Source organism: Calonectris borealis, chromosome 5 (genome assembly GCF_964195595.1).
Source record: "Calonectris borealis chromosome 5, bCalBor7.hap1.2, whole genome shotgun sequence".
Taxonomy (NCBI): domain Eukaryota; kingdom Metazoa; phylum Chordata; class Aves; order Procellariiformes; family Procellariidae; genus Calonectris; species Calonectris borealis.
The window spans coordinates 31,176,613-31,203,188 of record NC_134316.1 but is presented as its reverse complement, the minus strand read 5'-3'; the positions used below and the strand labels follow the sequence as shown (position 1 = coordinate 31,203,188).

The following is a 26,576-nucleotide window of genomic DNA, read 5'->3' as shown; positions in this document are numbered from 1 at the left end:
TGCTTTTGTTTTCCTTTTTTTTTGGGGGGGGGGGTGTTGTTTTTTTTTTTTCTTTAATTTAAGCAAAGTTTTGCTTAAATGAAAGGTAGGTACCTGTAATATTTACGCTAACATTTTAGGCCAAATACAAACGATACAATAGCGCTGGTTAGGATATTTCCCTCTCTTCGAAAGATTAAATTAGCCTTAAATTCCCCAGTTCTCTCTTTTGCAGCGCCCCACGGGACGAGTCAACGCCCCAGGGCCGCTGCGGCTTGGCCAGGCTGGCCCGGGGCGGGCGGGGGCACCGGCGGCTCTGCCCTCGGCAGCGCTTCCCGCGCTGGAACCGAGCAGGGGCGAGCACAGGAGGAGCCGGGGCAGTACTCGTGAAAGCTTTGCCCCTTCCTTCACTTTCGAAGAAGGGCCGGGTGTTGTGGCGAAGTAACTGATAGTTCATTCGCATTTCTTAAGATATCTGGAATAAAGGTAACTGAAATAAGGTATTCGATAATTATAATTAAGGTATCTGAGACAGGTATTCAAAAGCTGTAGGCGGACGGCAGTTAGAGGAGTGTGCGGGCAGGTCTGGAAAGGCAAACGGCAAAGGCGTCGTACCGGGCACGGGAAGGTCCGTGTGCCCCCGCTGCCCGCCCGGAGCGGATCAGCCCCTGCGGGCCGGGCGGCGGGAGGCACCGGGGCGGGGGGCGAATTGCTTAACCCGATGGCTTGAGGCGGCTTTGGGGCGCCGTTGCCGGAGGACCCGGGCTGTGCCCAGGTGGAAGCGGCAGGCGGGGGCGCGGCGGGGGCGGGACAGCAGCACCTGCCGGGCCTTGCCCAGCCCCGTGCCCGCTCCCTCCTTCCCCCCGCCCCGGCCACCCTCGCCCGCCCCAGTGCTCATGCGCCCCGGGAGAGGTTTAAAGCGGCCGCGGCAGCTGCCGCCGGCTGTACGGCTCCGCGGAGGTGCTGGGGCAGCGCGGAGGGGACGGCCCGCGGTGGGGCGGCGCGGCGCCCCGGGAACGCTGCGTTGCGCTGCTCCCCCGGCCTCTGCTCTCCTCGGCTCCCCCGGGGTGCGGGCGCGCCCCGCCGCCATGTGGCTCGCCCCCCTTCTCCTCGGTGGGTACCGCGGGGAGCGGCGCGGGGCCGGCGGGGCGGGCGCGGAGCATCGCCCCGACCTGCTCCCTGTCTGTTCGCAGGTGCCTTCCTGCTCTCCAGCCCCGTGCGTGGGAGCGACGGCTCGGGTGAGTTGGCCGCCCCACTCCCTCCACCTCCTCACGGGGGCTTTCCCCCTCGGACCGTCTCTGTCGGTCCCTCCCCGCCGGGAGGTGACGGCGCCCGGGGGCGCCTGGCCGCGGGTACCGGCTCGGCGCTTCCCCGCCGCGCCCGGTTGCGGCCGCCTCCCGCCGGGAGTCCCCGCCGGGCGCCCCCCGCGCGGAGCCCCGCGGGGCGCGGGCGCTGCCGCGGACGGGCCGCTCCGGGGAGCGGTGCGAGCTGCGGGGGCGCTGCCGCCGCGGAGGGCTGCGCGGGGGCCGGCCGGGCCCCGCCGTGTCAGGCTCCTCGGGAGGTGGCCCCGGGGCAGGCTGCAGAGGGGCACGGAGGATGCCTGGGAACGCTCCCAAATGGGGGTGACGCTCCCTCCTGGCACAGGTTGATGAAGAGCAGTGGTGACAAGTGTCCCCATCAAAGGGAGTGCTGATACCAAGAGTGAGTGGGGGTGTTTGTGTGTGTTGTGAAGGCACTCGTGTAGTGCTTGGTAATTTGAGGATCTCTGACATATTTCTGACCATGGGATCGATTAAAAACTTTCTGAACCTGCCCTGCCGTTATTTTGACCTGGAAAGCAAAAGAACATACTTAAGATACTAGCAGGGCAGGGGCTGCCCGCCACGCCATGCCCTATCGGACTGCATCCCTGCTGCTGGAGAGTGGGCTCTCCTGGAGCCAGAGTCAATTCATGGGAACCAGGAGCCATAGGAAGCAGTCAAAGAAATAATATGCCAGAAGGACGCAAGCGGCTTGTCTGCCCCTTCCAGCGGAGCCTTTCACCAAGGGGAGGGCAGGAGCCTCCAGAAGGATGTGCTTCCAGACGCAGGCCTGGCCTGCAGAAGGTGAGTGACCTCAAGCTTTTCTGAATCGTTCTTCAGGATTTCACAGTCATTAGGAAGCAGGGTTTGCCGCTCATTTTGTGTTCAGTCAAACATTTGGAAAAATCTTTTGTGCTACAGTGATAATAGCTATATGTCACAGGAGTGCTATGGCTAAAAAAGAGGGGGAAAAAAATGCACAGCAATAGAAAACCTACTCCAACCCCAATTCCTTTCCTCTTTATTTTACAGGTGCATTACAGATGAAGTGTCAACTTCATTATAGAAAAGTTTCTATAATGCTTCCTCCTAGGGTTGGAGAGGAAGCCACCGTAATCTGAAGGTAAGTGGAATCAACTAAAACCTTAAGGGAATATTGGCAAAATGTAATTTTACTTTTATATGGTTACCAAAAGTACCAGGATGTGTTTGTATATAAAATGTGAACACTTGTACAAATGTTATTTTAAGATACTGTCTCTTACCGTTATTTGGAGCCTAAATTCAGCAGCATTTGGTTATTGAACTAGAAACTTGCAGGAACTTTTTATAAAAGTATTTATATTATGTTTTTCAAAGTAATGAAATGTTTTCAAAGAACATTAGCTTCCTCAAAAATCTGCTGTGTTTAGGCTCATAACTACTCAGGGAGATCTTAAAGGATTCTATACCTTTCCTTGTACTCCCCCTGAAATACATACAAATACCTCCGAGTTCAACAATTCTGGTTTACCATACATGAGACTGACTGTATGGTTGGGTGAATGTTGGCATGAGATAGTAAGTGACCTTAAGTTAATCAGAAAGGGGCAAATCTCAAATTTAAATTGATAATATAGTCTTGATCAGATTTTTTAAGCCCATTGCCCTTGTCCATATCAGGATGTATACTTAACATTACATGAATCAGTATGTCATCTGTGAACATGTTTTCCAAAATAAAACCAGGTATATATCTACTAGTATGTCTCTTTTGTATCTTATGCAAACAATATTCCTTGCATAAGATATAAACCCCAGGCTTGTTTGAAGCCTTAAGATAAAAAAAGGACTCCAGATCTTTCTGGTTTGCAAAGAAACAATACTAAGTACTAAAAAGAATACGAAGCGAAATAGAGATGTACATTGCATTTTATGACCCATAAAGCTATCTCAGTCTTAACAATCACTGATTTTTAAAATTTTGTTTATAATAATATACATAGGGATTCGTTTCCTTTACAGAAACAAATTCTGCTTTCCCAAAGCAATACATGGAGACTTCAAGGTTAGAAAAGCTCAAGTTTTGGCTATGGATTTTATTTTTCTAGAGTCTTAAATTAGTGGCTTCTGTAAAAAAAATTGAGAACTGGGCATAAGAAACAGCCATTTGGGGCAAATCAGAGTACATGGGATGAGGCACCAAAAAGATGGAAATGCTGAAATGATTGAAAGCATGGTTATTGGTTGGATGTTTTAGGAGAGGAGTAAGCCTTTGCTTTTTTTTTCTTTTTTAGGTCAACAGTGATGGAAGACAATCATCCCTACATTTAAAAATGGCTTAAATCAGGAAGAAATACAGTTTCTTTTCTTCATACTTTGTTTTTATGATGTACCCTGATGTAGTGTGTTTTGTGAGGCTTAAAGAGTGTGTGTCTTGACAGAGTGGGATGATGGTCAATTTATTACAGTTCTGAAGGCCTGATTTTATATCACATAATGTAGGTCTCTAGTCCTCATCAGAGTCCAGAATGCGTAAGAGTCTAGGACTGAATCCTTTCCTGTAAATTACAAACTTATCTTTCGTTCTTCCAAAAATACATGGATTTAGAGTATTGGATCACATAAGTACCCAGAGAAGTGCCTCAGCTGCTACTGCTCTTGCATTCTTAAATTACAGTTACTTTATATAGATAGCTTTTTGGCTGTTTCTGCTATAGTGAAATATCTTGGATACATAACAACCACCTTCTTCAATTTTAATAGTAATATCGCATATGAAATTTGGGAGAATGATTAGTATGTAAGCTGTCAAAGAACTATTCTATATTGTCTAGTATTCAGACCTGATTAATACATTTTCCTGTTTGCAATGGACTACTTGTAATTTTATAGGTTGGATAGCTGATGATTAACTAACAGGGAAGAACAAAGTCCACTGCAGAGTTGGTATCATAAGTCTTAATTTTGGTACCAAGTACTTATCATTTTGGTACTGCACCAAACATTCCTAATATTAGTCTCAGTTACAGAAGTATAGCTTTTTGAAAACTCTATTTACATAGAAAAAAAAAAAGAGATTGTTGCTTTTTATTTAGTGGCATAATGTTCTTCAAAGTGTGTGTTACCTCTGTGCTGATGCAACTGAGATACGAACTGCTAAAGCCTCTAGCTCCAGTATGTCATCTCTTCAGCTCACGCAGCAGCAACTCGCCCCCTTCCCTCTCATGGTGTAGATAAGGATCACGACAGACTTTAGGCAGCCATTACGTAAAATCCCATGGCTGGGCTACAACAGATTTCTGTGTTTTCATAAGTAGGGAAAACAGCAAGATTTTTTTTTTCCTCATCTTCTGTGCTATGTAAAATGTTAGTCTGACATATGACTATAATTAGTAAGTACCGGGTAGTGAGGAAAATACAGATCTCCAAATAATAAAGGGTTCATTAACTAGACATGTCTAATTACTGTCTTTGTATGCTCAGCCTGCCAAGGAATTCAGTCAAGTACAGTACATTAGAAATGACAGATATTAAAACTTCCTGTGGTGTCTAGCACTTTTGGAGGCTGGAAAAAATGTTGCAGGGTGCATGGCACAAGCAGTACTGTGAGAGCAGAGGTTACCCGTGATGCTCATTGTGGTGATTCCTCCAAGGATATCTAGCCTTCTGGCTGCTGTCTGATTCTGATGGTTGTGCTAGTTATCACTTGGTGGATATTACTTGATTAGTGCCCAGTAATTAGCTAACACACTTGTAGAACTTTCATTAAAGGATTAGGGGACTCAAACAGCAAAGAAAATTAACTTCTTTTAGCATAACACCAATAATCTAGCACTTTTAACAATGAAAATGAGAAGCTTCTAGGTATAGGCATGGTGATTCTGCTTGGTTTTTCAGACTCTTGTTTTTAAGGCAAATGTATAGGACTAAACATGGAGAGGATGTGTGTCTTAGGTAAGACTGTAAGTCCTAAAAAAAACTTCTTTGTTTTTAGGATACTTGAGAATCGGATTAAATCACTTTACAGTGGTTCTTGCTAGGTAGACAGCTTTTATTATTTTGAGAAGGGAAAAATGAAAAAGTATTTACTGCCTTTTTTCTTGTTCTGGACTATATAGACATATTTAGCATATTTAAGTCACACCTTTGTGCTGACAAATAGCAGCAAAGGTTTTTTTCAGGAAGATGTCATTAGGTAGTTTAACATAATTTCAGTATAGCATTAATGAGGATTACATATACTTAAAAGTAGAACTACATGCATGGTCTGTGAATATGTGTTTGATTTATGCAGCCAGAATGAACAGACACACTTCCCTGTGTACAGCACCTCCGGTTGTAACTGTTTTGCTTTTCAGTTCTAAAGTCAGTGAGATTAGCATCCATCTGCTGATGAGGAATAGAGTATGCTCCAAATAACTTCAAATAACAGCAGCTTATGTTGGGGTCAGTAACCCTAGGGTAAGAGTGGAAAGAGTGGGCAGGGAAGCAGGTGAGAGACAGATCACTGATCCTCGAAACATACTCTCCTTGGGATATAATGCTGATACGTTGGCCAGCCTCTGTCAGCTCTCATCTTAATATTGTGAAAAAGTAATATTCCGAGTGCATGTAGAAAAGGTTCTTGCACCTTCTAGTGCTCAGCAAGGGCAAGATATGCTCTTAGGAAATTCAGAATAAATATCCAGTCATGGGTTGAACTTATGATGCTGAATTGATGTTGATCTAAGCCAAAGCCCTGATTTGCTGTGTTATCAGACCAGCTGAATGTGCTGTCCTGTGTAGTAGGATGGTAGTAAGTATCCAAGATAACAACCTTAAGTTTTCAAAAGAAAAAGCATCAATTTGCCGAGTAAAATTGTATAGCGGTGTAAATCTGTGTCTGCACATCTACATTGCACATATGCAAGCACAGTAAAAGCTTAATGATGATAATCCGAGGAGCAGCTTTTAAGAAAACAAACAAAAAAAAGGCAGAGTTCTATATGAAAAATGCATGTGCCTCAGCTGAATAAATAACTTCTGTCTCACTGGGTGAATCTGACAGTCCTTTGCACAATGATAACGATGTAAGCTTCATTGCAATGAATTGATATGAATGTTCTAGATGTTACTATGTTACTGGAGCAAGGAGATGGGTATTCCTTTTTTTACACTGGCCTCAGTAGGATTTATTGCAGAGGTTAAGGGAAATGCTGGTGTCAGCCTGCTTCATGAATGCCACTGGAGAGGAGGTTCAGAGTTTCCCAAGTGATTTATAGATGTCTTATGGCTGGAGATTACTGTGGGGACATAGGAGTCATTTAATTTCTTTCTTGGAGAGTGCTGCCCACGCCTGTGTTCCACCAACCCTTGAAGGTCTTCCCCTTGCCCTTCTGTCTCTGCAGTAAACTTACAGATGTGAATTGCTTTTCTCCCTGTAATATTCCTTGGATATTATTTTAATGTTGGTTTAGTGTTGTTTGCTCTTTTTTTTTTTTTACCCTTTCTATCTTTTTCTGCCTTTTCTTTCCCATAAATAATTTAAGAGTGTATTCTTCCTTGTCATAACTGTACACTTGTAAGCTCCAAAGATGTCTTTTCAGACATACTGGAGTGTAAGATGAGACAGTGTACCTAATTTCAAATTAAAACATTGCTTTAAACTTAAACTCTAGAGAGATTAAAAAAAACCAACAACCAACCCTTAAGATTTTCAGGTCACAGGTTCTTCTTTTTTTCTTTAGTTTCTACTGCTATCACATGCTTTACAAGAGGACTTGATCTTAGAAAGGAGACAGAAGATGTCCTTTGCCCAGCAAACTGTCCTCTATGGCAATTTCACGTCTTTGGGGATGGAGTTTATGCCTCTCTTTCCAGTATCTGCGGAGCTGCCATACACAGGTAAGTCCCATGATTGCTAATCAATGTGTTAAGCAAGCTTATATAGTCTTGCCACACTTTTAAATTTTAATTTGATGCCATCATAATAAAGATCTTTCTGGACTTTGGGAGACATACTAACTCAACAGGAGTGTCATTAGGAGAAGAGAGAACAAGGAAGATCTGAGTTGTGTGTTAGTGTTCCTGAAAACTGCTTCATTAACTTTCTCTGAAATGGCACAGCAGCAGAGAAACTTTCACAGTAAGATTACTTATGTGTAACTGGTAGACATGGAAGGATACAGTGTAAGTAGTAACTAATTAGAGAATAAAAGCAGATTCCCTTTCTGACTTTCATTTACATGAAATTTTTTCTGAAATTGTTGAAATCAGTTTAAGCTCCTATGCAAACAGACCTACCCATGATTTGGCCGAATGTGGTCCATAGACTATTACTTTTAATCAGTGTTATGTTTTTTGTTACAGCATTTATCTTATGACAATTGCTTGCTGGTGTTACTCTACGTAATGATCTCTTAATTAGACCAGTATCTAGCTGAATTCACTTCTGTATCAAATAGAAAACTAAAGACTAAGAAAAATATCCAGATAACCTATGTTAAATAGATGTCATTAGAAAAACAATAGTAATTCCACAGGGGACTTATTGAGGTTATCTATTGTTTTTTTTTTTTTGAGGAAGGACGAAGATTTAATTACTTATTTGCAAGGTAAATTCTCTCTTGGATCAATTTTTAATAAGGCAATATTGGACAAAACCAGCTAGAGACAGTGAGATATCTATTTCAGATGCCTGTGGAAGCCAGACTGATTCATGATTGTCAGCCTACAGGGAGTTTCAGACTTTGGTTTTAATACTTTGAAGAAGCTTTTGGTTATTAAAGGAGGATTCTTAGCTTCATCTATTAACTGCCTGTACAACATGATAGTTGTTCACTTAGACCTTTTCACAATATGCTTCCTACCACAAAGTAGATTCAAAACTTTGTAAGGTATTATGACTCTTAAGATAGGACTGACATTTCAGCAACAGAAATTTGGATTGGACATGAAGAAAAGCCAACAATAAGGACAGAGACTAGATGGCCTGAGACATTATAGGGACTGCAATAGACAGTGCAGTTTCCAACAACAGATAGACACCCATCTATCTAGAATAGCTAGATAACTAATGGATCCTATCTTGAAGCAAAAGTACAGACTAGATCATCCTGCCCAAATTTTTCCTAATTTTTGAGAATTCTATAATTAAATATTATTACTATATTTAAAAGTAAGACTTCATCATGCATATAACCTAAATTATTTGGGTTTCAAGAGCTACTCTTGACACAAATCATTATATTGATGTATCGTACTGTACTACAGAGACCTTTTTTAATGTCCTATTCCTATGAATGAGATTTCATTAGCATTTGTGGATTACAACATAAGTTATCCAGAATCCCTTCAAGCATCGCTGAACTTCTTAAAACTACTTTTATTTAGCTTCCAGGTACATTGATGTTAACATATACTTAAACTACAGTTAAAACAAAACAAAACAAATCACACCATTTTACTATCTTTGTATATTCCAGATAAGACTACTGCTGCCCTTGCAGAAAGGCTGAAACTATTCTTAAAAGCTTAAGTGAAACAAAGTGTTTAAAAGATATGGGGGAATAGTTTCAATCTTTTTTTTTTATTCCCAAGCAACAGAAAGAAGCTCTTTCAGAATATATTGATGTGATGCTGAACTCTATCAGAGTTTAAAAAAAAACTAAAATTTTACAGATTAAAAAAAAAACTAAAATTTTACAGAGAAATAAATGACTAGAAGATAAAGGAGGAAAATAAAGGTTTTTTGAGTTAACATTCATTGCATGATACTTTAAATGCCACAAAATACATACTAAGCATTTAAAATGATATTTAGGGGGCTATCATTACTATCCAGAAACTTATATAAAGTGTCAATTAAAATCCTATAACTTTTAACAAGACTTCCAAAATTCAGGATATTTTTGTAGTATTTAAACTCCAAAGTAAACTAAAACCAACTTTTTTTTTAAATTGGATTTAAGTAGGGGTTTTGAGTAGAAACTCTGGAATTTCTCAAATGCCATAAAGGAGACTAAGAGCTAAGGTATTATAGGGGCAGCTAGAAAAAACTTGAGAGGTATTGTGGGGGTCTGTGTGTATTTGTTTTTAAAGCTTAAGAGTTAGTTTCAAAGATAATTACATGTTTCCATGTGTGTGTTATTGCTAGAACAGACTTCCTTTCAATCCTTCTATAAAAAGACTGAATGGCTCCATTCAGTGTGCTTTAAGTGTCTTCATGAGTGTTTAAAAAAAAAAAATTAAACTTCAGTTCTTCACTTTTCCTAGTTTAAGTATATACAAAAAGTTTGTGAAAGAATGTCTGGATGAAACATCCTGTCTTTTTTTCTTTCTTTTTTTAAAAAAAGGTTGTATAGGAAAACTGAGATTTCTTCCCATTGTCTTTTTTTCTAAGACAATGTTTGTATTTAGCGATGTAGCCATTTATTTTTTAACATTCTGTTTCTTTACTCGTTGCCAAAGATGTCTTCACTTAAAGAGAAAAAAAGCTTTTGCTATCAAGACCCTTTTCCAAAGGCATTGAAGTCTTGAGTGTTTTGAAAAGTCATAAAATTTCCTAACCAGTTCAACTAGGCAGCGGTCTTGAACCTCCCATGCCAGTGGCGATTGTGATGTTAGAGAAGTCCCACCAAGCAAGCTGGTGGGGCTTGGTTCCCCCACAGCTGGGGAATACTTTTGCAAAAGGAACAGGTACAAGAAATGGAAGATGCAGATTTCTTTTCAAGGTTTGCATAGTCTTCCCCTAGATAGTAAAGCACAGGCATTTATACATCACTTAGCTCTTCACTGAAATCTGTATCTTATAAACTATGTATATTATTGTTCTCCAGCCCAGAAGCATAGGAGTGTATAAAAATCCATATTTTTCCATAGTAAGTGTCAATATAAATTATACTACTTGTGAAATGTGCCCCCTTGTTTGTAAAACCTGCATCTAACTATCTGTCTCCACAGACGTTGAGAGAACAGTGAAGGCTCTAATAGCAATGAAGGGATTTAAATATACTCACCCTTCTAATCTGTGTCTTCCAGTAAGGATGTAAATTAACAATGTTCAAGTCTTCTGAATATGATAGACTGTAGTAAGGCATTTTGAAAAAGCAGAATATAGGTGAAAATCTTCTATTTAGGAGAACTGCTGCTTTTTGAAGACTACCTTTAAGTTGGGGGCTATTAGTCCTGTTGGCCTTTCATGCTCAGAACAGAATTTGCTACATGAGAACGTTTTGTTGGTTTTGCTGCAACTATTAGCAGCCATAAATACTGGTCCTGGTAAAAAAGGATTGATGAATGGAGGAGAGGCAAGAGCTGTCTAGTTCTCAGCTAATTTCAGTGCAGGCTGCAAAATCCAACAAAAACATACAAAATACTTGCTCCTTCTTGCTCTGTGTTGCAATGGCTAAACTCCATATTGGTGTCAAAGTAACTCCAAGAAGATATTGCTAATAGGTAACCACAGTAATTTGCTGTAATCATGATGTAACTAGATATGTGCTTTGAGAATTCTGCAGATTTCTTCCAAATAACTGAAACAACCACATCTAGTTTAAAACTAGGAATGCCCTACATTACATTGCATGGTGAGTGCAACACAGCTCTATACCTTAAGCACTGTTGAGTACCAGGCCTGTGCCACTACAATGACTCTTGCTGTTATCTTATATAAAGCACAGTTGGACAACTGTCCACCACTTCAAGAAGCATCAGTCTTGGGAGCAGTGGTTTTTTTTTTTTAAAACTGAAAATGATTGTGTGAGGGTGGGTCAGTTCCCCCTTCCACATACACTTCAATTTGTGTGCCGGATCCAAATTGAGGCCTGATTCCTTAATTTTATATAAACCAAATAATGCTTCCTAATGCAAATTCCTATGAGTAGTTCCATTACTGTGAGGCAGTTATTAACACAATAAAATACTATATAGTCTATGTAAAGAATTTAGCAGAATTCAGCTATGAGTAATTCTGTATACTACAGATGAATAAGCTTGCTGCCTGTTTTAGTTTGTTATACTTGGCTTTTTCTCTCCTTTTTCTCTCCTTATTTTATGTGTAATTACTCTCAGGAAACAGAATATTTATTTAATATTGTTCTTTTTCTGGGCAAAAGAATAAAAGATTTATTTGTTGGGAGAAGAATGGAAAACCTCCTACCAGGCTGACACTATGTAGGCATGAAGAACTGAGTTACACCTACCACTGAGTGATTAATTGGATTAATAATCAGAAGGTCAAATGAAGGGCTAGGTTCTCAGCTCATGCAGTTCTGTTCTAATGCCAAGTCAACTAAATGGAGACCTAGCCCAATGTGGTAGTGTTCAGAGGCTAAATAGGCATGTAAAATTTTTCCTAACCTTCCTAACTAGTCACAGGGTAGAACCATTTCTAATTAGACATTGAGGTCCTAGAACTCAAGTGTAACAAAAGCATATCACGGTATTACCAAGCGGGCCACAAAGTGACCACAAACATAGATGATGGCCCCTGAGCTGCCCTAGTGTTTGCTAGAAGAATATTGACAAAAAGGTTGTCTGGCCAGAGGGATTTCTGAGCAGCTGTAGATCCTCTGGGAAACTTTGGTATAGTGCCTGCTTCTGCTGCTGAGCCTTCTTTCCTGCCAAAAGCAATAGGGGTGCAGAGGACACAAAGAGCACAACCTAGGCGGCCAGAGGATGCTGGCACAAGACCCTGAGCAGCTCCGTATCAGTGACTGAAGGCAATCAGGCAGCAGTAGAAGACTGCAGTTTGGAGAAGGGGAGGATGCTCCCTGGAGCCATGGAGAAAGGCGGATGATGTGGAAGGAGTTTGATGCAGCTGCTGGTAGTAGGAAGGAAAGATGGGAATTCAGGTAATTCAGCTGTCTTGTCTTAAGTCCCTGAGGATAACTGTTTTCATCCAAGGACCCTATAGGAAATACCAGGTGCTATCACAGCCAGCACTCTCTTAGCAACGGGAACAGGAAATTTCAGGTCAAAATTATGCTCTTGGGTAGGATGGCAGGCTTTCATCTTTCTGCTCTCTCCCTTCTGCTGAAAAAGCAGATAGCCTACCTATAGACATATTTGATGAGCATAATGATTAGCATAAAAACATACCATGTGAGTTTCTGAGCAAACATTTTGCTTCTGGACTGCAAGACTAAATCGGCTCAATACGTACTGCTTCTAACGGCCCAATTGCAGTGCTGCTGCCCTTGGGCTTGGGACCTTTTCTTGGCATAGAACATTTAGTCTATGTTCAAATCTATTTCTTTTCACTCTTTAACACTATTGTACAACAAGGGGAAAAACAATCTTTGTCTATTTCACTGTCAATGTTTTTTTTATCTTCAGAGAATTTTATCTAGCTGATCCTTACCTTACACTTAGTTCTAAGCCCATCTAAAGGAATAGCTACTTGGATTAATCTCCAACATTTTTAAACAAGTCAATAGCTTACAAGCGTGCTGCAAAAAGTGCTCTCTCCATCGGCCAAATCTGTCACCACTCTTACAAATTCTAAGAAACAATGGAGTTGTTCTTTCACCAGGTGAAAATCTTGCGTTTCCTCTTTCTTTTAACAGGAGATGGTATTTCAGCTTTCTACTGCTAAGATTACTTACATCTATATGTTATATGTAACTATATGCAGTTACATCTATAAGGGTCATCTCCCATGGCTGTAAGAGTCTCTTTGTGGTCTAGGCATCAGTTTTGATGTGCAGGCTCCTTGAAAAATGCATTCAAAATTCAGCAAAGGCAAGCCAGCCCTGCATCTCTTTCTCTGAGAGTGCAGATAAACAGTTTTTGCACTTTACTTTGAGGAGGTGCATAAGGCTCTAAAAAGCTTCAACCCCATCTGTTCATTTATCTCAATTCAGATTTTTAAGTATGTTTTAGAAGAAATTCTTATATTTCATAAGACCTTCCCACATCTTCTGCTGCCCTTGGCCAGTATACTTTCTTCTATGAGCTATTGTGCAGTGAGGACCTGGATTGCTTCCTCATGTATCTGCTTTTCTGTTTAATTTGTGTGCAGTTTTGAGTGAAAAATACCATTTAGGTGTAAAGTATGATTTGTTATTAACAGTGAAGCTAGGTAAGAGGATGGACTCACAGCTTTTATCTAAAGTTGCTGTCAAGCAGCCCTGGCAGTAGCATGAAACATAGTGAGTCAGGAAGTGAAAGCTGTTCCTGGAAAACCTGCAGATGTTCCTGGAAAACCTGCAGAGTTCCAGTTTAATCAAAACAGCCATAGCATGCAAATCAATCTCGCAGGAGTAGAGGACAGTGGTGAAAATCAAAGCAGACTGTAATGACATAAATCATTCTGAGGAAATGCATAGGCACTCCTTCACTGTTTAAATACCACTGCAAATCTACACAGGATGAATCTTGCTTTTAAAGTCAGCTGTAAATGATTGTGGAAAGGAATTTGCCAATCTGATTCAGAATACAAAGGCAGACTGACAATATGGTTTATTCCACTTCAGTGTATATGACCATGCACTTTGAGTAAACTTGCTGGAAGAAACATCCCAAGTAAAACCAATGAGATTGTAAAAGATGGCTTAAACAGTTGTTAATTTATCTACAGAACAAAATGGCAAGAAAAAAGGAATAACTTTCAAAAAGATACAGTTAATGTTATATTCACATCTAATATCAGCTCCCCACTTGCATTAAAAATAGCAGAGCTGTTATGTGGAAATAGCATATCTTCAGAAGGCAGTCTAGAGTTTTGACTTGTGGTGAAATACAGAATCAAATGTTTTCAATAAACAGATAAGGAGCAAATAAAACTGTGCTGGTTTCAGTGGAAAGCTTCCACATTCAATGGAGACTACCTAGATGATTTTTTTTTTTTCCCCAGAATGATTACATGGAAATCAAAATGAAAAGACCAATAAACAAAATGGAACTATATAGACAAAAGTGGTCACACTGTGACTAAAATAAGCTGAAATCATTGCTTCCAGGAATAATTCTTGGGCTGAGCTTTCAGTATGAATATGTCCTTGAGTTTAATTCAGCCAGTGCTCAAAGTTGCAAGTCCACAACAAATGAAGGCGAAAGAGATGCTAAGCTCTTCTTGGGAGCTAACCTGGGCATAGATCAGGTATGCTGATGCAAGCCCAAAGTAGCTTCACTAAAATTGCAGGTATAACCTTAAACACAATATATTACACTTCTGACAGATATTTCCTTATCCATTAAGACTGAGACACTACTGAAGGCTTGAATGCCAAAGAGAACCAGGTACTGGAGAAGAAAATTATGTTCTAATTAGACTGAAATATTCTAAATACATTAATGTGTTATTTTTCCCAAAGATAATTTTGCCTTACTGAATTTTCCTGTCCTTTAAAAACAACCAGTTAGAGGCTCTGGTCTCTGATTTTTCTCTCGCTGTTTTTTAAAGAACTGTTTTTTAAGTGCTGTTTGTATTTGTCAACTTTATAATCTGATTTTAAACTCATTCAGGGTAACTGTACTAAAGCTCCTCTGTCTGTATACAGTATTCCTGGATGAGAAAATATCTGTATATTTTGAAACTACTATCATAATCTTCCAAGCTACAAGAATTAAATATGTATAACCACAGTTCAATTTAGAAATGCAAATCATGTCCGTGAATGAGGAATGTATTTTTACAGCAGTCCACAGGAGATTTATGTGGAAGCTGCCTTTGCCACAGATACCCAGAGCTCACATTACCAGAAATGTATGCAAGATTTTCTAAACTCAGGTCTTGATTATTCTACTTTCACAATGTTTTAAATCAGATTAGGCCAGGATCTCTTTTCAAGCAGGAAGCCAAACAGGTAAGAAAAATAAACACAAAGGCACACATTGCTGTGTTTAAATAGTCTTGAAATGTTGTTTGTCTCCCACAGTACTGTACCTGCCCAAGTGCTACAAAGCATCAAGCTTTTACTCTCTCTTAGAGAAGCTCAATGTTGAATTTTGGCCTCTACAAATAATAGCCATTCTTTCAGTAGTATATAAAAAGAGATCTGAACAGTTCTGATGCCTATTCTTGTCACTTGAGGTATCCAAATACAACCAACCACAACAGCCTCTCTTTCTGCAAAAACAGTAAAGTTCCCTCTGGGCTGTTTTTAACCCTGAAGTTTCCTAAATGCATAAATCTATTGTCCTGCTGGGTATTCACACAATTCTCAGCCCATAAGCATCAGCAAGCTTTTCAAACTAGCTATTTCTTTATTTGTGTCAGATGGCAGGACCGATCTCAAAACCTGTTTGTTGAATCATGAAATGAAACTCAACAAGGGAAAAATGACAGTGGCCTTCTCTAAGAACTAGACTATGACCTCTAAAATCTTGTCTAGGGTCTGGGTGTTTTGCGTTCAACTCTCTTCTCAGTTTTGGAGAACTTCCTCCATAGATTTTGCTACAAGTTTTCTTGTCGCTTCTATGTTTCTGAACTGACACTTCTAGTAAGGCATTAAGGGGTATAGTAGTTTTATATTACTGGATATGACTTTATAAGATATTTTAATCAGTAAGTTTCTTGGTATCTCTTCTGTTTTTTTTTAATTAGTCCATTATAACTGTATATTAAGGGTGCATTGCAGTATGCTTAAACTAATGAAGATAGCTGTGACTTGTTAACTATTACCTAAGTATTCCAAATTCTGAAGCTGCAATTTAGTATGTTACTCTACATCTCTGTCAGTGAAAATTATAGATTGAACTGCATCTAGTTGCTACACTATTTCCAAGTTCAGACTGAAAGCAATCCGGAATCCTACATGGATTGAGTTATTAACTTACATTTATTTATTTAATTCATTTCAGATTTCACATTTAATGTTTACTACAGGTGAATAAGATGCTTTGGGCTCTGTTCTTATAATTATCGGTAATCTGATGGCTGCTATCAATAATGTCTGTCATTTCTGACTTCAGTCTGTAGTTGCATAACAAGATATCCTACATATCCACTACCGCTATAAACAGCAATTTTTCTTCCCAGTTTTCTTAGCTTTTGCCATTTTGTAGTTAAGTATGCTGAATTTTGTTTCAGTCACAAATATCCATGAGGCATAATGAGCTCAAATATGGTTTGCTGGAGCTCTTTCCTTTAGGAATTGATAGGTCATTGAAACATCACTCTTCTGCGTCAGTCTGAACACTGCCAGAATTTCAGAATTTCCTGACCTTTTTTTTTCTAAGTCTGTGTGGTGCTCTGAAGAATAGTTTCTTTTAAAAAGTCTTTTCAGCAATTTATAGCTTGTTTTAGCCTGAACGCAACCACCTGCCTATATGGCATCTTTGTCAGGAGGCTAGTGTCCAATGTACTAATGATGGTATAACTGTATTGCATTTTCTTGTGATTAAAATGTCTGATTTATAACAACTGTTTTTGTATCTCAGGGGGGTGATCACCAATGCAGGAGGAGCTGTAAGGGTACAGACTCTCCCAGGGCAGGAAAACTACCCTGCTGTAAATGCCAATGGGATCCAGTCTCAGGTGCTCGCTAGATGGGCTTCGTCTTTCTCAGTGACTCGTAGGTGGATCACACTTGTTATTTTGCAAACTATATTTGAAATATTAACAGAAGTCTAGGAAACTGCTTCAATGCTCCTGTATGCATAAACAAATGTGATTGCTCTCTGAAGTGTAGTAACAAAAGGTTTTACTATTAACTCATTATTTTACCTTCATTTTTCCACGATTTCCTTAAAATACTATTCCAGCTAGCCTGTAGCAGAAGCTGATACATAAAAATAGATCACAGTTATTTACAATATAATGACATGATAGCAGGCAGTTAACGGTGCAGTTCCACGAGAGTTTAAGCGGATCTAAGTCAGTGCTTCGATCCCGCTGTTGCAGTCCTCTCCTCCTACCACTTCCAGCCATATAGTTTTATCCCTTCTCTCCCCCTGCCTGCCTTTATGCAGGCAGTAGGACATGTCAGGCTCTTCAAATTGCTTGTGCAGCATTCCCTGCGAACAGAACACTGACCCTCCAAAACCTGGAATAATGTCAACTTAGATGTGATGTGGTCATTAAGCTACAGTGTGACGTAGTGGTTTTTTCAGAAGTTTTTGTCTGCATGGTTGAGACACTGTGCCTGATTGCAAACCAGTAATCACACCTTGCCACTTGGGTGAGGTTAAACCACCCTCACGAAAATGTATAAAGCAGCCTACTGGTTATATATGTTGTTGTGTTTTCAAAAATATTAAAGTGTATGTGTTTTCTGGTATATTTTTTCAAAGTTTGGGAAACAAATGTCTAATGCATTCTTATTGTTTACATAACTAAAATTCAGCCTACTAGCTCTAAGATACTAGTAATCCTTGTATAGTGTCCATTGCAAATTAATAGTGAAGAACTTGGAATTACAGGTGCTTTTGGCGAGGTTGTAAGTGAAATCAACTTCTCCAGATCAAGTCCTGCATGTATCTGCTAGAAATAATGTCTGCTATAGTTCAAAAACTCTCAACAATTAGATATGCTGTAATTACTCATCAGCTGCTATTGTTTCAAATGCAGAAGCTCAAAGGAGAAGTTTATTACCTGTAAAACAAGGAGTGCAATACTGGATTGCACCAAAGATCTGCCTAGGCCCACATCCTACTCAAAGAGTCACTAATGGCAGATGACGAAGAAAGGTTATTGGAAATATAGCACTCTTCAAGCACTTGTAATTTCATCTAAGTACACTGAAATACAGTAAATTTATTCTTCCAATATTTTAACAGGTACCAGGAACACAGCGCTTGAAGCAGCTGGGCGATCAGTATCAACAGCACGTCCTTCTACAGGTACGAGATTTCTGCAACAGGAAGGGGAAGCCTCCTGTGATAAGATGTGCTACAGTGTGCGAATCCCTCACTAAAATCTGTGTTTCACAGGATTTGTTTATTTTTAAGAAGAAAATATATGCAATATCTGGTTTTGCAGTATATCTTTTATCAGCAAAAAGAGGAATAATTTGTAATTGAGGAGATTGATTCTGACTTCAGTAGTATTCATGTAAATAAAGAAAAACTTGAGTGAATTTAGAAAAGTAACACAAATAGCAGAAAGGAAGGAAAGAGTTCATGAGCTCATGTAATATTCATTCCTATTAAGCGACAGAGAAGACAGACAACGCATTCCTTCTTACAGAACTACTCAACAGCTGAGTGCTGTCAGGACTTACATAGCAGAAATTTAGATGTTATGTGAATTTCTCCACAGAAAATGCTGCCAGTAAAAGGCTAGATCAGTTTTTGTGACGGTTAGTGTTAGATAAATACTGGACTTGGATCTTGTTTGTAAATAGACCATTTGCTTTACAGCTGAAGTCACGGTTTGCTTCCCAACCATTAAAACTGCACACTGTGCAGCAGGATTTCATAACTGAGAAATGGCAGCACTTGGGATGGTGAGCTGCAGCAACCCGCCAGCTTTCCGTGTTTCAGTAATCAGCTAGGCAGGTGTAGAAAGGAAGGTTAAACTGTTTCATTTGAGAAAGAATATTCTCTGAGGAGCAAAGCAGTAGTAGTGCAAGTTTAATAATTAAACTGATTGACAGGTCTTACTGCAGATAGATTGCAATGTAATTCTTGGAGTCTGAGCTTTTTCTGGTTCACTTTTGGCTGTTCATCTTGTTGTTCTTAAATGATCCATGCTGCTTCCTTCACCGAAGGTAAAAGACCTAAGAAGCCACTTGATAAAAAGGCTGGAAACAAAGGTAGGAACCCACAGATTTAACTTTTGCAAAGCAAAATCCTAATGTTTGTTTGGTGTTAAGTAAGTCTAATTATTTTGGATGTTCACAGACTGTAAGGCTGATATTGCATTTCTCATTGATGGAAGTTACAACATTGGCCAACGTAGATTCAATCTGCAGAAAAACTTTGTTGGAAAAGTAGCTGTGATGTTGGGAATTGGAACAGAAGGGCCTCACGTTGGAGTTGTACAAGCCAGGTAAGAACAGATCTATGCAAAATATAACTGAGTGATTAATAAGAGAAATCAATTGATATATCACTCCCTATTTTGCAGAACAGTATTCACTCAATAATGGCAGATGAATAGCAAGAGAAAGCAAACTTTCCAGCTGTAGTACTGTTTGCTCTGTGCTACACTGAGATGTCCATGTGAGAAGGCGTGAAAAATTTGATCATCTTCTGCCTCTGTGATACTTGGTATTTGGATAGAGAGAGCAGCCGGACTTTTCACAGCCCCTCTGCCACTGACAGTTTTGTAGCTCCTCTTAGTAAAACAGCAGAAAGCACTCTGCAAAGGAGAGATGGCTCTTTAAAAATCGTAGAGAGAGAATTGCCACAAATGGCTATGAACATGTACAAAACAAAAACTGTAGGTTACTACAGCTAATATTTTCAAATTGTAAATTTGTCACTTTTTTATTTTAAGACTATTCATACTACTATGTACGTTCACAGGCGCAAAACAGTCTGACAGCCACTGCAACATCCAACATGTTGGTAAAAGGTTTTTTGGAGCCACAGCTCAGTTTGCTAGTGCTCAGCAGTAGCAGTTTTCCAAGGCTTAACTGCTTTGGGTACTGCTTCTGGAATAAAGGAAGCTCAAAGCAGCCTTTAACTCTCTTAGACAATGAAACATCTGTTAGATTAACACAGGGTTTCTCTATCGCATCTTTCATTATTAAAGTCTGTTCCTCTCCCCTGCCTTTAGACAACTGCAGAGTAGATGTCTGCGTCTGATTTAATGACCTAGGCTTGCTTTTATAGTCACTAGAAAGAATGACCATGTTCATGGCACAAACCATCTGAACCACTTTGGATGCGTCTTTTAGGATGTGATGAATTCCGTCCTGAAAAATCCAGTCTGTCCACTGTAGACATTAAAATCTAGGAGAAATGAGCTTCACTCTTGCTGTCCTGGGTTTAAATACTATAATGTAAAGAACAATTCCTGGATAAACTGAATAATCAGTTCAGCACCTTGAACATTTAACTCTTCAGTAGAAATTATTCTTACAAGCAATAATCTTTATATTTCAAAATGTACCATTTTAACGGTTATTCTGCCATGAGATTCAGCACTGCAGACCAACTCTGCCTGGCACAGGGGTTCGTTCTAGTGATTCTGATGCAGGATCAGGCCATTTATTCATAGCAGCAGCTCTCTGACCTGCAGGTGTTTTTCTTTCTATTCTTCTCATGACAAATTTGTTTCCTCCTATAAATCAAAAGTGAAATCTGGAAACTTAGCGTAGCTAAAATCTTTCGTTTCTTAAATGGAGTCAGTAGCTAACATACCTTAAAAGTTCTCAAATTAAATAACTCAAACTACCTGCATTTCACAGGAATTTTTTAAAAACAATGTATTTCTCATACAAATAGTGGAAATTTTCAATTACACAAATGCATTTAGTTTAACACTGGGCATGGTGTAAATTTTTTCCTGTATCTATTTTCAACCTCATGTTTTCAGCTGCTTGATAAGCATAAGAATCAATCTGTTCTTAATTTACCCACCCAGCTAAATAATTCCTCTTCTAAGGATTGTGAGAATTATTAATTGAGGATCATACTTCTATTTTAGGAATTAAAAATATAGAGAGTAGTGTATATTACCAAGAACAAAATGATTCAGTGTGTTTTAGCTTGCTAATGCCATAGTGGTATGAAAAGTGAACTACATACTTTATTACTCTGTTTTATATTTCTACAGTGAACATCCAAAAATTGAATTCTATCTGAAAAACTTCACTGCTGCAAAAGAAGTTTTGTTTGCCATAAAGGAACTAGGGTTCAGAGGGGGCAATTCCAATACAGGTGAGTTCATACCTCCATACAAACAAATTATTTATTTACATTTCCAAATACATATTTATTTTAATATATATAAGTATGCATGTATATACACACTGAAGTATTTATAATGCAGATAGGCAAGAAAGTGTTTTAAATGCCACGCTCATCTTAGTTTCAACATTTTTCAGCTAGAGCATTGCCACATCTTCCATTTCATTTCCAGAAGTTAGGGTTACTTATTACACATTTAATTAGAGTAGAAGTGCAAATATCACTTCCTGCGTTTAAACAGTAATCAACTTTTCACTAGTAACAGAGTGATATATTGAGACAAACTCATATCTAAAAGGCTTAGTATTTCATTCTTGTTGAGTTGCTAATTAAAGAGTTAGAATAATCTTGGAATTCATAGTAAGTGGTTGTGAAGAGATATTTGCCAAATGGGGAAACTGAGCATTCCAAATACATCGCATTTCACAAGCTAAATTTAAGTGGCTCCTCAACTTTCTTCCTCCCAGTTCATTTGGCAGGTACCAATATATCTACTTCCTAGTATGAAACTAGACATGTGGGTGAAAAAATATCAGTGGTTTCTTCCTCAGCTTTATCCGTGGGGGAGTTTTTTGTGGGCGTGGTTTGGTTTGGGGTTTTTTGAGGTTTTTTTGGTTTTTAACTTATAGGTTGCTCAAGCATCATTATTATTGAATTTCCTGGGACACTATTTTGCTTTTACACTGGGTAAAATCATAACCAAATTCCAGCACAATTTCATATAGGAAACCGGTATCAAAATGTAATTGCATTACTTCTTCATATTCTTTTTCTCTTTGAAACTAGGGAAAGCTTTGAAGCACACAGCTCAGAAATTCTTCTCTTTAGAAAACGGAGCACGTAAAGGAATTCCCAAGATCGTTGTAGTGTTCCTAGACGGCTGGCCCTCAGATGATATAGAAGAAGCCGGCATAGTGGCCAGGGAATTTGGAGTCAATGTGTTCATTGTATCTGTAGCGAAACCCACAACAGAGGAGTTGGGAATGGTACAAGACATTGGTTTTGTTGACAAAGTAAGAGAGAATATCATTATACATTTTTCAGTCGTGGGTATTATTCCAGAGAATTTACTTCATGCTAAAATCTTAATGAACTAATTCTTTTATATAGATGTATATATAGAAAAAATTAAAATATTCTCTCAAAAATGCCAGTGAAGCTCTCCCTGCTTATAAGTGATTTAAAAGAATATCACTAGGAAGCCTAAAGAAACACTGGGGTTTTTCCTGCTGAAGGGGGCTACGCAAAGGTACTGAAGTGCTGTCTCACTGTCCTCCCAGTTCAGTCTTGGCCAAGCTGTAGCTTCTAGACTTTGTAATTACATGAAGATTCTCAGAGTAGGAGATCCCCCTATCGTAGGCATGGTTAAATGTGTCAAAGGCAATGAAACACAGATATGATATCTCCCATCCTGAGATGGCAGACAGGGAGGCATATCTTTCAGTACCTGCTCTATGGAGGATTATTTATTACTTTCACTACAAAGAGGACAGGAAAGATTGAAAAACACATCCTAACAAGTTCATGTGCAAGCATTCATCTTGGATGAAAAGTTTTGGATACTGGTCTGCATGAATTAGAGTAGGAATTTGAACACAGATCTTCTACTCTCACATGAGCTTTCTAATCACTAGGTCTTTACTTTCTCTGCAGTGAGAAAACCTCTCGATTTTCACAGGGAGGTTTTAGATGTTTAACTTCAGCAGAAAATTCACAGCTCAGAGCATGAACAGAATGAAGCACTACAGCTCTCCTGCTTCCAGGCACGAGATAGCTTGCACCCACCCCAGAGTTACTGCAGGCAGGTCCAACTCTTATATACCCACTGTCACAGAAAGACATGAGCTTAGGTGACTGAGGCCCGCCCTCCCCTTCTGCATTTTGATCTTAGATTAGTTATCACCTTGGAGAGCTGATTTTAAATTTCTCAATTATGTTGCACTTTACATGCATCCTATAGAAGCCAGGGGAAAAAGAAATTTTGCTTTGAATGACCTGGAGCTATATTTCTACCAAACTGTATGTCTGTGTTTATGAGACATCATAGATTAAAAAAACAAAGTGCTTACCAAGTTCAAAGGGAAAACACAGATGCCTAATTTTCAGTGGATAAGCAAAAATACAGAACTTTCAATCCTTTGTATATTCAGTAGCCATGACTTAGTTCACTTTCAAAAAACATAATTATCATTTCCAGTTGTTAAAATTCTTCTGAATAAAGTGAAATTATTTGAAATTTCCAGGGGGCAGAGTTGACTATATTATTGGATTAAAATAAGCTGTGATAGCTTTCACTGGCTTCAGCTGCAGATGTTTGTCTTCCATTTCTTTACAAACACACAAGCAAAAAACCCACCCCAAACCCCCACCATCAGGTTCCATTTCTAACCTAGCTTTGAAAGAAAGCCACATACATGTCTGATTATTATCCATACAGCAGCTGTGCCAGTATTCACTTCTTGACTTTTTGTTTTCAAACAGGCTGTCTGTCGAAACAACGGCTTCTTCTCTTACCAAATGCCCACCTGGTTTGGTACTACGAAATACGTGAAACCTCTTGTCCAAAAATTGTGTTCACATGAGCAGATGTTGTGCAGCAAGACATGCTACAACTCCGTCAACATCGGCTTCTTGATAGATGGTTCCAGCAGTGTTGGAGACAGCAACTTCCGCCTTGTGCTTGAATTCATCAGCAACGTTGCAAAGGCTTTCGAGATCTCTGACATCGGTTCCAAGATTGCAGCTGTGCAGTTCACATATGATCAGCGTACCGAGTTCAGCTTCACAGACTACACCACAAAAGAAAAGGTCCTCTCGGCTCTCCGGAACATTCGCTACATGAGCGGTGGCACTGCTACTGGTGATGCCATTTCTTTCACAACCAGAAATGTGTTTGGGCCAATGAAAGATGGACCTAACAAAAATTTCCTTGTTGTTTTGACTGATGGTCAGTCTTACGATGATGTTAGAGGACCTGCTGCTGCTGCACAAAAAGCAGGTAAATGATGTATCTTTAAAAGCAGTGGATGTTGATTCATCCTATTTCTGCTGTATTGTAAATGTTAAGATTTTAAAGCTTGCAAGTACAGCCCCAGTGAACAAATCAAGTATCCTATCTGTTTTAAATTCAGCAAAATGTAAGCCCCAAGGAACTGTTTTCCATTAGGATATAAAAAAAACCAGTGCTATGGAACCAGGTTATGAGTAGACTCACTCATAGCAGCTTAGCGAAAAACATACACCCAGTCTTACTTCCCTAAATAAGAGAGAAATTAGTAGATTAAAAATAAAAAGCCAAGTAGTGAAGCTCCAATCAGTAACGCCATCCAATACAGCGTGACTCCTGCTCTCCATCATCATCTATGCAGTTTTGGCCAAAAAGCTTATTGGGCTGCTGATGCTTGAAAGCATTAAGCATATACAAAGGATCCAAATTTATTTTCAAAATCATTTTACAAAGTATTACTTGTGTTTCAAGACTGACATTGTAACTGCTACATTCATATGTGTCACTACAAAAACAACTAAATACTAGCTCTTAAGATACCCCGTATTTCCTTCAGGATTTTTACTGAGACAAGTCTTCTAATTCCTGATATTTAGTGGCAAAATCTATCATCTTTGACAGACTGCAGGTATTGAAACACACTTGTCTGATCCAGATTAACTCATGGATGTAGAAATGGCTGTTTTCCTTGTATCCATAGGCAAAATGGTCTTAACTATTTTTTTTTTTAATCTTATTGTAGGAATAACGGTCTTCTCTGTTGGTGTTGCCTGGGCACCTCTGGATGATCTGAAAGACATGGCTTCTGAACCAAGAGAATCTCATACTTTCTTCACTAGGGAGTTCACAGGATTGGAGCAGATGGTTCCTGATATTATTAGAGGCATCTGTAAAGATTTTTTGGACTCTAAACAATAAAGCAAAAATCTGCTGTTGGATATTACTACTTTGAAACTAAAAATCATGAAACTGAAATGGTCCCTCTAAAGTACAGATGTTTTATTCTTATATATACTATCATAATGCAAGGGAAGAAGAAGGGCTACTTTTTGTTTCTCTAGTCAGTCAAGGATTCTTGTGAGCTTGTTAGAAGTTGTACTTAATACTGGAATGCAGAATTTGGCCAACAGCTATTATTTTCAAAACGTATATAGTATCCCCAAGTTTAAAGCTATGCATACCGTGCACTTAAGGCTATCAGTTGTCAGCAGAGGTAACAATACAGCTCTGACATTTTTGCTGTCACTTGCTAGATGTCTTCTTATGAGTTAGAAATATCATTTTAAATACACGGTACTATCTTCTATAAGCCTTCTGTAGCTTACGATTCTGTATCTTTTCAAGCAATTCTGCTGATAGCGTGAAGTACTTTCAGTGCTTCAGTTGCACAACACCCATTATTGCCAGGCAGTTTAAGAAAAGGTATGACAGATTGTAGCTAAAGTCTATTTTTACTAGTTGAGGTTTTGCTATTGTGAATGATACTGCCATCTGGTTGGCAAAGTTTACATCAAAAGACTTTTAACTTCTACCCACAGATTTCTGTGCATCTATGTTGTTCACGTCTTTTGGCACAGATTTTGAAAGGTATTAAGGCACAGTGGTTCTTTTTGAGGATCTAGATCCTAACATATTAGCTGATACTACTGCTTCCTACATCACTGAAGTCAACAGTGATATTCCTAATCTATCTGATAACCAGATTTTTTCCTGTCTCCTGCCTTATACTGTCTTGGTTTTACAAAGTTGTTATTGGCCAGACAGTTAAAGACAGGAATCTTGGACAGATTGAATTAGGCCACACACTGGGAAATGAAAGCATTCAAATCCAAAGATATCTCAAACCTTGAAACCTAACTAACTGATTTATATCAGATTACATGGTTAGAAAAGAAGATAGTAGGCAGGCACGTAGTGGGATGCAGTAGCTCACAGAATAACAACTTTCTAATGCTAGTAAAATCATCTTTAAAGATGTGTGAGGTACGCTGAAGATGAAAGAATAGTTTTCTTGAAAAAAGGCTTTAATTTGATTACATACCTAGTAACATGTTGATATATTTATACCTACATGCATGTGGTTAAAATAACACAATATTCACCAAGTTATTCCAGATTCCTGGTGTGAATAACAGACTTCAAGTATTCTCTAGAAAATGAAGTTTTTGCAAGTAAAATATATAGTAGAAAACAAAACAGCACTTTCCCTATCAGTCTAGGGTTTTCCTTTTTTCCTGCCCCCCCTGCTATTGATTGTAAAATTCACAGTAGTTATGGAGTGGCACAGGAGGGATTGTATTCATCAGGCTTTTGTTGTGCATTTTTTAATAACTTATGACTGGCTACATATTATACTAAACATGAATGGTAAAGATGCCTTGTATTTTTCTATTAATTGTTATCCTTAATTTTGTTATGGGTTTATAGATAAGAGTATTCAGCTATTGCTGTATAAATTCATATGCAATATCAACTTTGTGCAAAAGTTTAATTCATTTAGTTTATAAACTTTTTATAGAAATATA

General features: G+C 39.0%; 1 protein-coding gene across 1 annotated transcript; it reads left to right on the top strand.

The window, feature by feature from the left end:
* The first annotated feature begins 860 nt into the window (after positions 1–860).
* On the top strand, positions 861–26,576 carry COCH (cochlin). Its single transcript, XM_075152510.1, has 11 exons — positions 861–1,092; positions 1,173–1,217; positions 6,989–7,145; positions 16,626–16,759; positions 17,964–18,026; positions 18,896–18,940; positions 19,029–19,176; positions 20,911–21,014; positions 21,831–22,057; positions 23,526–24,042; positions 24,794–26,576. Exons 1-11 carry the CDS (start codon positions 876–878, stop codon positions 24,967–24,969), a joined length of 1,833 nt encoding a protein of 610 aa, XP_075008611.1. The 5' UTR covers positions 861–875; the 3' UTR covers positions 24,970–26,576.

Coding starts and splice junctions, on each gene's coding strand:
- COCH (XM_075152510.1), top strand. CDS start 876: ATGCGCCCCGGGAGAGGTTTAAAGCGGCCGCGGCAGCTGCCGCCGGCT. Junction 1,093..1,172: donor GCTCGCCCCCCTTCTCCTCG/GTGGGTACCGCG, acceptor GTCTGTTCGCAG/GTGCCTTCCTGCTCTCCAGC. Junction 21,015..21,830: donor AGGGGGCAATTCCAATACAG/GTGAGTTCATAC, acceptor CTTTGAAACTAG/GGAAAGCTTTGAAGCACACA.